This window comes from Choristoneura fumiferana, chromosome 18 (assembly GCF_025370935.1).
Source record: "Choristoneura fumiferana chromosome 18, NRCan_CFum_1, whole genome shotgun sequence".
Lineage (NCBI taxonomy): Eukaryota > Metazoa > Arthropoda > Insecta > Lepidoptera > Tortricidae > Choristoneura > Choristoneura fumiferana.
In genome coordinates this window covers 2,514,634-2,529,075 of record NC_133489.1, presented here as the reverse complement: position 1 = coordinate 2,529,075, position 14,442 = coordinate 2,514,634, and the positions used below count along the sequence as shown (strand labels likewise).

General features: G+C 36.1%; 1 protein-coding gene across 6 annotated transcripts in view; it reads left to right on the top strand.

Moving 5' to 3' along the window:
• Nucleotides 1-14,291, top strand: part of HisT (Histamine transporter) — a 112,537-nt gene extending 98,246 nt beyond the window's left edge. For all 6 annotated transcript variants that reach the window (XM_074102004.1, XM_074102005.1, XM_074102008.1 and 3 more), the window contains 5 exons: nucleotides 842-983; nucleotides 3,380-3,579; nucleotides 4,167-4,381; nucleotides 4,790-4,895; nucleotides 5,406-14,291. In XM_074102004.1, the coding sequence (XP_073958105.1) occupies nucleotides 842-983; nucleotides 3,380-3,579; nucleotides 4,167-4,381; nucleotides 4,790-4,895; nucleotides 5,406-5,567 (825 nt within the window). In that variant the 3' untranslated portion in view covers nucleotides 5,568-14,291. The remainder of the gene's footprint in view (nucleotides 1-841; nucleotides 984-3,379; nucleotides 3,580-4,166; nucleotides 4,382-4,789; nucleotides 4,896-5,405) is intronic.
• Nucleotides 14,292-14,442: the final 151 nt, after the last annotated feature.

Below are 14,442 nucleotides of genomic sequence, written 5' to 3'. Positions count from 1 at the left end.
GAGAGAATTCCCAAGGCATCTAGAATAATGACCGATGACTTATAAAAATATTTTCTTACAAATACCAGAAGGTACAAAAGGAAATAAATGATAGTACAGGAATTTTATTATTATGATTTCCGTGATTTGTGTGAAGGAGAGAATGTCTCGTAAAAATACCTGACAGCGAGATTGTGCGAGGTTTTAACGATCCCGATTTTCGCGATCTCAGATTTAATTAACGTTCGAGTAACTCTTGATTGGTGTTTCATAAATATGTAAATTTAGACTTGGTTGTTAAGTGACGACGGCTGTCAATCAACGTTAATATTCTAATAAGTGTAGGTAGATAACCATACAAGTTGGAAAGTTTACAAAATTATAGTTTATTTTTAGAGTTTTCTCGTTACGGTATTTTTGCATTGAAGAAACTGAAAATTGTCTCCAACCCGGCTTCCATAATCCATGCTTTGTCGTTTATACACCAAATAGAGCATTTTTTTTTCGCAGGTGTGCGTATCCTTACAATGTTTCCTTTTGTGCAGGTTTCCTCACGATGTTTTCCTTCACCGCAAAGCTTGTGGTAAATTTCAAATGTAATTCCGCACATGAATTTCGAAAAACTCAGAGGTGCGAGCCGGGGTTCGAACCCACGACCCTCTGCTTGAGAGGCGATAGGTCAAACCACTAGGCCACCACGGCTTCTACTAGGCCACCACGGCAGCTTACCGTTATAAAAATCCTGAAACATTTACAGTCTCAGAGTAAAATACATTTGGCCAAAAGAAACATTTGTAAAAAAAAAATTTGGTTAAACATTAGTGAATCTAATTTTAAACACTATCTGCTGTCTTGTCCCCAGCTTGGAATAGCCCTGGGTTTCGTGCTTCCTCCCATGCTGGTGCGCTCCCAGGGCACCGTCGAAGAGATTGGTGCCGACTTCCAGCTGATGTTCTACTTGGTCGCCGGAGCCACCAGTCTGCTCTTTGTCTTCATTGTGCTGTGTGAGTATAAGGAAGCCTACAGTAGTAACTATGTAGAATTCATTCGTTTTAGTTTTAATTTCGAAGACTCGACTTAGTTTTTTAGAACCAAGTTTAAATTTGTCGGAAAACTGAATGTGTTGTAGAGGTTCGAGTCTTATAAAGAGACTCTTCATCTTATAGAGAGAGAGTTTGAGTTTGTGTGACCCTGACAACACTTTGTAGCATGCAGTATCCTTTTTGTTTAGGTTACCCGGAGAGAAAATGAGAGAAGTGTGTGTATGCCTGTAACCTAGTCTTCTGAAAGGGAAAGGATGTGGACTAATATTGAAGTATTGAATTAGATGACAAATCTGCAAATCACATACTCCAGACAGACGTTGCTAATATTATTGACATTCATGAAATAAAAATCCTCGCTAAAATAGTTATTTAAAATTAATAATTTATATTATACGCGTTTACTTGGTTATTTTTTTAAATTTTGTTTTTATTGCTGCTGTGAATACTAATTGTATTTAGACTTAGGTTAATGACTTGTTAAAGGAAAACAGAAATATTTGTACGCCTACTGGCAAAACATAGAGATTCCTGAATGTTATGCTTTTAAGATCGATTATGTACACCTATGTTCCACAAATAAACGTATTCTATTCTATTCTATTCTATAACTTGACAAGTTCGTATGCGACACTAGATACATAGAGCTTATCAAAAAAAAACTTGAAAAAGGCAGCAGAGGGTCCCTGCAACAGGGATTTATCTGTGGTTTTACCTAGTGTCATGTACGAACTTGTCTTGACAATATATCTTGATATAGCGAGGAAACGAAGTAGTGTGCCCGAAAAAGTCCTTCAAAAGAAAAGCGGTGATAATCGAAGCTAGGACGGCGAAGTAGGTAATCCTATTGGTGGTTTTTAAAGCAACACTTTCTTGCAAATTAGTGTTGAATGCACAGTCAGAGTATCTAATCAATAGGAGTGAGAGAAATTCGATTTTATATATTTAACTCGAAAAAACAAACGTTGCAAATGAGGCTTGTTAAAAATAAATAGGTATAACAAGTTAAGAGCGACTTCAATCAATGATATGACAAAGCCCTGCGATGAATGATGCCAAGTTGTACAAGGAAAGAAGACTTATTTCAATAAGTAAAGGAATAATGAATGAATTTGTAGGCAGTCGTAGGTATTGAGGATAGCATATTTCTTAGACAACTTTTCCTTGTAGAACTTGCTTGGCAAACTGGTTTTCCTTATTAGAAACAAGCGCTCTATTGAAGGTCTGTTTCCACTAGTTCTGTTAACAGTTACATTGATGGAACTAAGGATTAGGAATACATTGAACCTACTTAAGCTACTTAGATTTTAAAATACTTACAGTATTTAATTTCATGAAATTGAATTGAATTAAGGGGAAAAAGGCAAAATGCCGTAGTAGTGTAGTGATTTAGCGGAAAAACACGGCGGCAGCCAAGTGGTTAGTTTTCATGCAGAGGATGTGAGTTTGAGTTAAGTTGAGTACCTTTGAGTTGTTCGGAATTGAACCGGTTTAGCTGAATTTTAGTTTGGAGATAGTTTGAGACACTGGAAAGGACATAAATAAGTTTTATTCCGGAATATCATAGTTACCGAGGGATAAGGCTCCGCTTTCACCAGAGATGTGCGACAGTATATTGCGAGAAAATAAATGTGTTTTTCATTTACCTCGCTTTGCTCCGTTTAGCTGTTTCCATTAGAGATGTACTGTGTGAGGATAGGTAAATGAAGCGCTTCTATTGTTCATGAATTACTCATTCCTTGCAATACATTCTCGGCTCCTCGCCCATCTTTGGTGAAACGCAGCCTAGCGATAAATTAATTCTTTGCGGACTCGGTCACGAGCAAAAGCTATTTAATTATAAGTCTTGTTAAACAAATTAAATGTTGGTACGTTCCTATTTCCAAACAGATAAAAAAATATCATGGGACACCTGATGACATGTCACTAATTGATCTAGTCCCAAAGTAAGCAAAGATTGTGTCATAGGCACTAGGCAACGGATAAACGTAGGTACTTGTAGATGCATTCTTAAATACATAATTAAATACCTTTGACTCGAGACCAAACATTAGTAGGTATTTTTCATACAAACATCTGCCCCGAACTGGGATCCAGATCCAACCCGGGACCTCGAGTTTTGTAGTCAGGTTCCCTAACCTCTGGGCTATCCGGTCATCAACCGATTACAGACTACAAAGCATAGTCTTAGAAATATGAAATGTTGCCACTTATTATTTATAATTTACAGGCGTTAGCGTTACTTTGCGGAGTTCCATATCACACATAGGTCTCGCTCTTGCATAAACTTATAAGCTATCATAAGGTCTTGGGTGAAAATAAATTATTTTAGTTAATTGTCATTGGTGTTGTTTCAGTCTTCAAAGCAGCTCCTCAGTCTCCACCATCGGCAGCAGCTGATCTCGGCGCCAGCCTGGACTCGAACTTTGTCCACTCTATCAAGAAGCTACTTACTAACCGCAACTACAACCTGTTGCTGCTGTCCTACGGGCTCAATGTCGGCGTTTTCTATGCTATCTCTACTCTGCTCAACCAAGTCGTGCTGACGCACTATCCGGTGAGTTGTCTCATCATCATCGTCATTGTCATCATATTAGATGTAGGACTTCCACTGTTGGCTATAGCCTCCCCCATAGTCCAGTTGCTTCGGTTGGAAGCGACCTGCATTCACCGAAACTTCGGTGGGAGTTGTTTCAGTAGAGAGAAGTTATGTAATTTCACAACTCCTGAATTTTCCGTATCCTACATACTATTCCGAAGATATAAATATATGGCTAACGTTTTGCGAGGAAAAAAAATAGGCTGTAAATTTAATTTATAGTCGTCCCAGCCTATATACGTCCCACTACTGGCCACAGGCCTCCTCTCAAAATAAGAGGACTTTGGGCCGTAGTTTCCACGCGCGCCCAATGCGGATTGGGAACTCACATGCGCCATTGAATCGCTTGATAGAACTAATAGTGATTTAAAAGGAATATATACATCCGTCTCTTTCTAAATTGCTTCTCTTTATGTAGCAAGTATGGGGCTTTTATTTGCAGTCATTTTTTACTGCGACGATTCGTTGGTCATACCAATATATCTCTCTCTCTCTTTCCACTCTTTAATAATAATAATAAAACCGTTTATTTCTTAAACTCCCAGGGCGCCAATGAAGACGCCGGTCGTATCGGCCTCATGATCGTGGTAGCTGGCATGATCGGCTCTGTCATCTGCGGTTTAGTCCTGGACAAGACGCATAAGTTCAAAGAGACCACGTTGGCTGTGTACGCTGCCTCTGTCATTGGAATGATCATATTCACCTTCACACTGGACTGCGGCTATATCGGGGTTGTTTACATGAGCGCAATCATCCTTGGGTAAGTCAGCTTTAGAATCATCATTTTCTGTTATCCCTTATCTTGCTTTATTACTCTCCTTTGTACTTATACTTCACACTAATTTGGTAAACATTATTCTTGTTGACTATTGCCTTGTTGAGATTTAGCACGAATGATTACGCTTGGGGGAGGGATAACCTGACTGTAACAATAATAAACATTTCAAAGCTTCACAAACTATTTTTACAAACGGATACTTCAATCGAAACATTGTCTTAATAAACGATTTTCAAAAAGTTATTTTACCGCTTTTTCCGCATCTAATTCTCCATGCAAATTATAAGGATTGTAAGACTACCGAACCTTAAAAAAGGATAAAGCTTCTAGCAGAGAGCTACGTCTATGCACTATCATGAACGTTATTTGTGTTTTTTACCGTATTTACAGGTTCTTCATGAACGGCTACCTGCCTGTTGGATTCGAATTCGCTTCCGAAATCACATATCCTGAGCCTGAGGGCACTACTTCAGGAATCCTCAACGCTGTTGTTCAGGTAAATCATCATCATCATCATCATTATTTGTGCAGCGATTCATAGCGCTATCTAGTGAGCTAATATAGAAACTTCAACATCCTGCATTCGACACTCTTCCTCTGGACTTCGGTCCCCAGGCATAACAACTGCCTGGAGAGAGATCTCTCTATTATGATCTACCCTCACAGCTGTACTCATAATTTCCATTTTTACCTTTCTCCCGCCAGCTTTTTGACCTCATAATAAGACTCAGCGTTGAAGTTTTACTTACTTGCTTACTTACTAGCTGGCCCTAGTGGTGACCAAAAGTGGGTCTTGGGCTACGACACCAAACAACATCATGCTTTGCAATCTTGTGCCAGCTCTTGCCACTCTTCGACCCTGAGATCCGAATGATTTACTTATTTTGGTTTAAATAATTTTATGGTCGCATAAATGTGGTCATAGCGACTTAGAGCTAAGACAAACTCTTACCACTCGCAAAAATGTTCTATGATCAATTTTAAATAATTGCGATCTCATTTCCAGGTGTTCGGCATCCTTCTGACTTTACTCTACGAGTGGATGCTTGGGGAGGTCGGCGACCGCTGGTCAAACCTGACCCTCTGCGCCATCCTGGCCCTTGGAACTGCCGTCACCGCTGCCATTGGCTCTGATCTCCGTCGACAGGCTGCTGAACAGAAGGCATAAGCATCTACGTTTACTTTTTAAGTTGTACTTCTGAGATCTTCTGATGGGATCAGGTAGCTTATGATTTTAGTTTATCTTCGATGGTTGAGTTTATACCAACGCTACCACAGGTTATGTAATAGTTACTGCAGCATTCGACACTTGCGATTGACAGCTGATATATTCGCCAGCTGCAGCTGACTCACCGCTAGGAGCAGCGTCAGCTCTAGTCCTTGATCCTGGTAGAACGAGATTGTCTATACCGGCTTTCGTGTCTCAAAAGGCGCCATTATCATTTTATTTTGCACTGGAAACTGGACACTGGCGTGCCTTGCCATCTCGCTCCCGGAGCGACCGCTCTTCTTGCTTTACCTCAGGGCTGGCGCGCTGGACCTGGAGTATAGTAGCAGTTTTCAAGTAACTATGTCATAGAGAATGGAATGACGTCGTGCCAACGATATTAGTGGGAAAGTTATACTGTACTTCTGTTTATGAGTGAAGGAACCGATGGCGATGCTCCATAACGCGAGCATAAACGTGTACCGAAAGCTAAAGTGAAATAGTTGGATGTGGTGTGAAGTTATCAATCAACACTGGGTTTATGTGGGAACCTCAGCCTACAATTGAATATGATAGGAATCCTGTGTCCAACAGTGGGAAGAAGTAGGCTGGATTCTTATTTTAACGTCATTATGACAGGTAATGTCTAGGAGTCTCCTGTCGTCATTATAATCAGAAGTTTGATGGCCTAACCAACTTTGTCACTTTCATTATAAAATCTCAGAAACGTCTGAACCGATTTGAATGAAACATAGCTAAGAACCACCGTGATAAAACTCGCTTTTACGTAAAAAACGTATTCAAATGTGTCGATCTGTTTGAGAGCTACGGTGCCACAGACAGACAACCAGACATTGGCATCAATAACACCCCTCTTTTTACGTCGAGGGTTGAAAAGTAGAATCTAAGTACAGTCCAAAGATATGGATACAGCCAAAGTGCAAAAAAAATATATATACACAAGACCTTAATGTTCAGGCAATAAAGTCCTGTACCTATACTTACATATTCTTGGCACTTCAAACGTATGTATGTTTTTGTTGCTGATTTTACATAGAACTAGGCTTATCTGACACAAATACATAAGGAGACCCAACCTACGCAGCTAAACTAGACAGTGGGATAAAAAAGATTATACATATTACTAAATACACACACAAACATCACGCCTGTATTCCCAAATGGGGTAGGCAGAGCACACGAAACGTTACCGCTTCGGAGCCACTTTTAGCAATTTTAGGTTTTAAGTTTCACAAAAACGGTACAATACTGACTGGTTGCTAGCCTGTCGCCTAGAACCTTAACCTATATCCTCAGTCGCCTCTTACGACATCCACGGAAGAAATGGAGAGGTATGAGGAGATTATTATAGGAGTATTATTTTAAATTTAATGGAAATAGTGAAGATACTTCACTAAGCGTGATCTTTCTTGCACTTGTTAGTGTTGCAATTATAAAGTATATAAAACAAGTTTGTTTATGTCGTTCGGAACTCGAGACAGAAGATCGGTTTTCTTTTTCTTTCTCATATGAACCATCAGGAAAACGAAGGATACCGACGAATCCCGAGGTATATTAACATTCTATTTGTACTGTATATTTTAAAGTGTATTGAGAAATTGGTATTTTTACGAAAAATTGTAGCAGATTTAAATTTCTGAACTAATTTGTATACCTACATATTTATGTAAATTAGTTTAAAAACAAACTCAAATATTTAGCTTATATTGGCGAATTCATAGCGGCATTTAGAAACCCTTAAGTCGGTTAAAAAATGTTTATTAAACGTGTTTGTATAATGTATTGAAATTAAATTATGTATTTTAATGTATTTATTAGGTACTAGTAAAATATAGATAGTGTGGTAATTGTGACAATAATGTACGACTGCTACCAAAGGAAGTATTTTGCCAAAATATTTTGAAAATTGATAAATAAGGTACGTAGGTATTTTGATGGAGGCTCTTAGGGCATACGCTAGCTGGCGCGAGTGCACTGCGCGGGCGCACGCCTGCGGCCACGGTGTCGGCAAAATCCGTCGCATGCGACACGTGCAGATAGCGCTGCAGGGCTACTACGAAACTCAAAACTCGAAGTTCGTGTCGTGCGGTCCCTCGGACACTTATACTGTTTAATACGAGAGCGAGAGGGACCGCACGACACGAACTTCGAGTTTCGTAGTAGCCCTGCAGCTCATATAGTTTGGCTTGAAAGCTGAACCCAGCTATTATTTTGAGTGGCAACATTATTCAAACTTCATGGGCAAACATACCAAAGAGTATAAGAAAACAGACACTTGAGTTTGTACTATAACCTATTCTGTGACTTGTTGAGTTTAGCTACCTTTGTGTTTAAAATAAAGTTTTTGGAAAATTAATGCTAAACATGGGTAAAACAATCAAAAGTGGTGTGCGACAGATTATTTTTACCATGATAAGCAAATTCAAACAAAAACAAGCAGAGAGGGAAGCCTTGTTCAAACAGAAAAAAAGAGTGTTTAGATGCGGTGCCCGAATTTGTAGGTTAGTAGGAATGATAAAATATTTTGATACTAATATATCACTTTTATAACTGGTTAATACAATTGTGGTTCTTAAGATTCACTTTTTCTCAGAAATATTCGTTTTAACCCTTTTTAAATTCAACATATCGTTTTAAATATTTATTTTCCAATAGGCATGCGATGGCCAAAGCCGTGGTGGCCTAGTGGTTTGACCTATCGCCTCTCAAGCAGAGGGTCGTGGGTTCGAACCCCGGCTCGCACCTCTGAGTTTTTCGAAATTCATGTGCGGAATTACATTTGAAATTTACCACGAACTTTGCGGTGAAGGAAAAACATCGTGAGGAAACCTGCACAAACCTGCGAAGCAATTCAATGGTGCGTGTGAAGTTCCCAATCCGCACTGGGCCCGCGTGGGAACTATGGCCCAAGCCCTCTTGTTCTGAGAGGAGGCCTGTGCCCAGCAGTGGGACGTACCTATATAGGCTGGGATGATGATGAGACAGAGAAGCATAAAGTAGGCACGATTATTATGACTAAACGTTACTTTTGTACGGCAGCCCGGCAGCTAAGCTTCTGTACTTGTACTATTACTTATTCTATGGTGATACCATCGGCAATTTTTTTGAATTTGCCGCGTTTTTGTTTTGCAGGTTCATCTTTCATTAGCCAGACTCTACTATTGTTCAATAGGTGTCCACGTCCACCCCGCTCCATGCAAACCGCGCCAGCTTGCGTAGGTCCTTATCCCTGTGTTTCTCGATGTCTGTAGCATGTAATTTAATGAGGGCTATCGTCTTTTGTCTCACTAGATGGCGCACTGTTGCGTGAGGTTTTTAAGTATGGCTTTCAAAGTCTGTAATTACGGGCGTGAAAACAAAGTTTAGATTAAAATCATATTTAATACACCTTAAAACCGTACCATAAAAATATCGAGCATGCCACAGTGTTGCATAGTCTCCGTTTTGAACGGAAAGAAGGGAGGACAAAGGTTTCCGAAAGACAAAACTGTCTCAAAACACAGACATTCATTGCCCCGTAACGCATATTTGCCATAATTAATTTCAGATATTGCAAAATATTCACAAAATTATTTTAATTATAAATAAACCCGCGTAGCTCACCCAAAAACTATGAGATTTGACATTTCGGAGACCTCACGCTACACTAGCGCCTCTAGTGGCGAATTCATAAGCGATAGCCCTCATTAATAGGTATTTTAATAATAATGCATTTAGTGATAGTGGATGACTCAATATTGAGTGGGATGATGATTAAATCATCATAATGGTGAGAATAACTTATGTTGTCGTTTTAAGTGTAGAAGATAATGTAATACTTAATAGTATTTTCTGACATAACACGGGATACTTTTGAACATAAGTAATTCAGAAATTTCATTCCTTTGTTATTGTTAATAATACTTACATTTTATTTAGGAAACGAGCTAAGTAATGGCTAAGTATGATTGAAGCGCTGGTAAAATGTATGTGTGTTCGCCATGTCAAAATATAAGGCAGATCTCACACTTACATACTGCTTTGTACGACGATGTCGACGTTTTTTCTGTAAGCTCGAATTATGACATTCCTTAAAATTCCCAATTACGTACTATTTGACATTCCTAATAACAAGTTTTTTTATAATAATGATAAGTTTCTATATACTTAATATAAAATTATGAAATTTTTTCAACTAAATATACAAATTACCATACTTGAAACGTTTAGGTAAGTAATTTACTAAATGTAAACAAAGTTCAGCTGCCAGATTTGGTACATTCAAGGATTTTAAACATTTCACTTATCTATTATTGTAACGTAAAATAGACTAGTATATTTCAATACAGAAATGTAAATGTTTAGATAGTTTAACGGGGAATTTCAATATTGAAGACACTAATTGTAGTTTTTTTGTTTACATTTATTTAAATACCTATCCAAACCAAGTATAGGTACATTGTAAAGAACTAACGGATAATATTTGAGTTTTAGAAAGACGTAAGTAGGTACATATTTTATCGCTTTAGTTGTATTTTTCATAGTTACAATTTTCAAATCGAATTCGTTTCTAATCGTACTTTTTAAGACAACTGTTCTGACCGAGTTATTTATAGGTACCGGGTGCTAGGCCTTTTATAAAAAAAACACGATTTTATGACGTCTTTAATCAGTTTTGAGTTCAAATGAGGTAATTTACAGAGCACCAATGTAACTGTACTGTAATGCCCTGTCTCTTTCACACTTAGTAGTTCACTTTCAGGCCAGAACAAGCGAAGAGGTTTGTAGTTTTGTTATGACTATTACTCCTGAGAGTGTTACCTGAAATTTTAGTCATTGTAGTTATTATATTTAAAACTTATATTTATTTATTTATTAGAAATAGGACGCCATCTAGGATTTGAATTTGCCTCTCATGGCTAAACTTTGTTCCTAACATAAGGTCCCAGGCGTGTGACAAAAAGTGAATTCATTTGGTAGAAAGCTCAGATCAGCTTCAGGTTTTTTTTTTACTTGAATAATTATCTTATTAACTTGGACATAGGTTCGACAGTTAATTATGAAGAACTGATAAAGAATTGCACTACCACAAATTAAATAATAGTTTCTGCGTAAAATATTTGACAAGTTTGTCAGCTACAACACAGGATGAGCCACATGGAGGGAAAATATGTTAATATTGTAGATAAAATATTTACTGAAAGAACTTTGTCTAAATTTTAAAAGCAATTTACTAGCATTCTATTTTTTAATATAATTTTCTGTCTGAATCGGGAATCGAACCCGCTAAGTGGTAAAAAAAAAACATCTATACTTAATTTTACGATACCGATCAAAAGCCACAAAGATTCTTTTTTTTTTCAAATATCACAGATCTTAAATATAATTAAGACCACTTAATTTTAAATTTTATTATTCGAGACAGAAAAATATTCAAAAATCTTTGAATGCAGTTTAAATTGTTTCCAAAATTAAAATGAAGTCTCTTTCAGCACAATTTTCTTACTGGAATATTTAAGATACTTCTCGTTCATGTGGTTTAGCCTTAGGACATACCTACCAGCCAGTTAACAGCCTACAGTATTAGTAGCAGTCACAGTATATTTTCAAGTGACAACTATAAAAGACAATAGAATCACTAGTGCACACTATTTAGTGCACACTTCACTAGTTTACACTATTTAGTGTGCACTTTCTACGAGATGCAGTGATGACATTAAATAAAATACATAAAAAAAGCTTTATTTAACGCTACAAATGTAAGGAGATTATTTTTGAGGATTTTTTTAACCCACAAGTACCTACTGTCTGAAACTATGATAAATTAAGCGATCGGCCTAAAAGGCCTATGACTATGAGTAGTTAGTAGTTGTCTGTTGCAGGCTTTTCCCAAATACAATACGTGTGATTTTGATGTTAGATATATAATCGTAATATTGTAACTCTAGTTACGTTAACCTGTAGACTTTTAATTATACCTAATAGGTAAGCCGCGAATTTACTTCTTCATTTAAAAGGAAAGTTCAAGGATCTTTGTTGTTTTAGTTTAATGCCGATAATGTTGATTAAACTAAAAATAACTAAATTCAATTGTCAATTTAGCAAAAAATTGCTTCATAATATCAAAAGAATTAATCCTACATAGAAAAATGCTAACAAACAGTTTACTTCTTAATGATAGCATTAGAAGTTCAGATCTCGAAAGTTTAAAGCACTAAATATGTTTATAAAACAGATAATAGAAACAATAAGGGTCTAGAATTAATAGTGCTTTGACGCCCTTTCACATAATATGATGTTTTTAAATTTATTTAAATTTCGAATGATTGTGTCTTCATAATTATTATTATTATAGTTCAATGATTATAATTTAGTTGACTATAGTTGTATGATTTGTTTTGACGTAAGAAATAATTCTAAAGATTTTTGTACGTCGTAATGATTGTGGTGCAATATTTCGGAGTCTGGTTATTTTTAGTTTTATTCCATTTGTAGTTGGGCCAATCAACTTTTTAACCCACACTAATCTGTACCTACACGACATTTTTCAAACAATTGCAGATTTTTGTAAGTAAACATGTTTTTTCTGTAATTTAATAGATGATGTACATGAATACATGCTATCCTACGCAAGTTCAACCTATTAAACCGTGAAATATCTTGTTGGAAGTACGATTTTTTGGTAACGCCAGAGACAATTTTGGTAATGCAGGAGACGCCCAAAGTGTCGGTAAAATAGTTGATTGGCCCAGTTAACTTTATATAGTTCAAACTACTTACCTTCGTTTTTTTATAATTTTAATTGAATTATTCTTAGTTCAGTATTTTATCTTTAATTAAGTTATAAAATCTGAAAATAAATATACCTATGAATGAAAAAACTTTAAAACAGGTTCCTTTTTTACTTATAATCAAATATTTACTACAATGATATGGAGAATGAAAGGGCTATAATTTCATTGCCGCGTTAAGATACAGTAGATGAACAACAAGGCGTCTCAAGTACCTATTATAACAGAAATACTATAGATTTGTTCTATGTAATAGCTATAAATATCTTATGCAGTCTCTTTTTAATATTTCGATCTATCAAAAAGAGATGGCATCTGATAATCTGATATAAGTTACCATTTGTGAGGATTAAAAATATCACAACATTCATAAATATAATAATATTGCATTCACTGGCCTTCGATATGAAATATTGAATTTATGTACCTAACGTACCTAGCTAAAAAAAGACAATAAAACATTAGATTCATGAAGTGACCTAAGGTACGTTAAACCTTAGCCCCTTAGCCTACTATTTAAATAGCAATGTACCCTTAACACGTTCACTGCGATGCAAAATGTTGCTTACTTTCAACTAGTGCGTAGGAGTAGGAGGAAGAGGAGGTCTATTAAAGTATTTTTTATTTGTGATGTATTGAATAATTGTTTTTCTTGCGTTCCTATGATTATTTAAATATTGTTAAATAATATTGATACGTAATAGGTTTTAGCGGCAGCCCCGTAACTTTGGTCCATACTACGTCAAGGTTTTAGTGAAAAGTAAAGTAAAACAAGTAAAGATTTAGTAAAAACTTAGAAATCACAAAACGTGAGCGACAAAACATGATCCATGTTAATTTCAGGCAGAATATATTTTAAAAAAATGTTTTTCTTAAAGTTTGTAAAACTATTTACTAGACTGTACATTATTATAATTTATATACACACAGTGGACTAACAAGCTGCCTCTAGAGAAAGTTCTTAAGCTGTGTTTAACGTATTATAACAGTCTGATACAAAAAAACCGTTTCAAGCACTGTATATTGAAAAAGAGAAAATTGGCAGCGCCTTTTGCGGCGAGAAATAGCAGCAAACTGCTTTAAAACGTAAGTAAACCCGTTAGAAATGTTTGTTGCAACAAAAAATGTGCTAAGGCTTAGTAATTCAGGCCACAGGATTTTTCACCAGTTTATTAAATACCTATTTTCCTAACACTTTTGTAGGTAATGCGCAATATCAAGTTAAAATTTAAATTTCAATAATAATTAATAAATTCGTAATTTAAAAATCAGCCCCCTTACTATTCGTTACCATTGTTACTTAGTAAACTAATTTATTGAATCAGGCGTTACTTTGCGGAGGTCCATATCAATGAACTAAAATAAATATTATTATTTTGCATAAGCTTAGCTATCGTAAGTTCGCGGGTGAGCAAGGAAATTATTTTAGTTCATTTTTCTTAGTAAACTACTTTGAGTCACATTTTGTATTATGGTGAGTCGAAAGTATACAGCGGAATTCTGAATAAATAATAAAAAAAATGAATCGCCATTGGAATGAATTTGTTTTATGGTTTCATTTTACATTTTCATTTTATCAAAATATTGGTTGGTTGTAAAATAAATGAAACAAGGAGCCACCTTAGCTTGACAACCCATACAATTTCATTAATTATCTATTGGAAGAATTTGCAATTATCTTTCCATTTTGAATGCTGAGTGTTTATAGCGATAGCGAAAGCGATTGCGGTTTCATAATTAACAGTAGCAGCAAAACCGATAAAACTTGTAATATGTCAATGTTACATACCTATGCAACTTGCCTAATTTACTGTAACTAGAGTTAGATTGTCATCATAATCGATATTTTAACGAATAAGTGTGTTGCTGTTTTAATAAAATCTGTTGATGGAGATTTTGTTTTTTTTTCTGTATGGTTATACATAAGTACTTGTTTGTTTGAAATACAATCCCGATAGTAAATCCGGACAAATAAAGGCTAGCTTACATGGGCTTTCGAATAGACGCGTAGGTATATTCGTAGTGAAGACGCACATCAAATAACA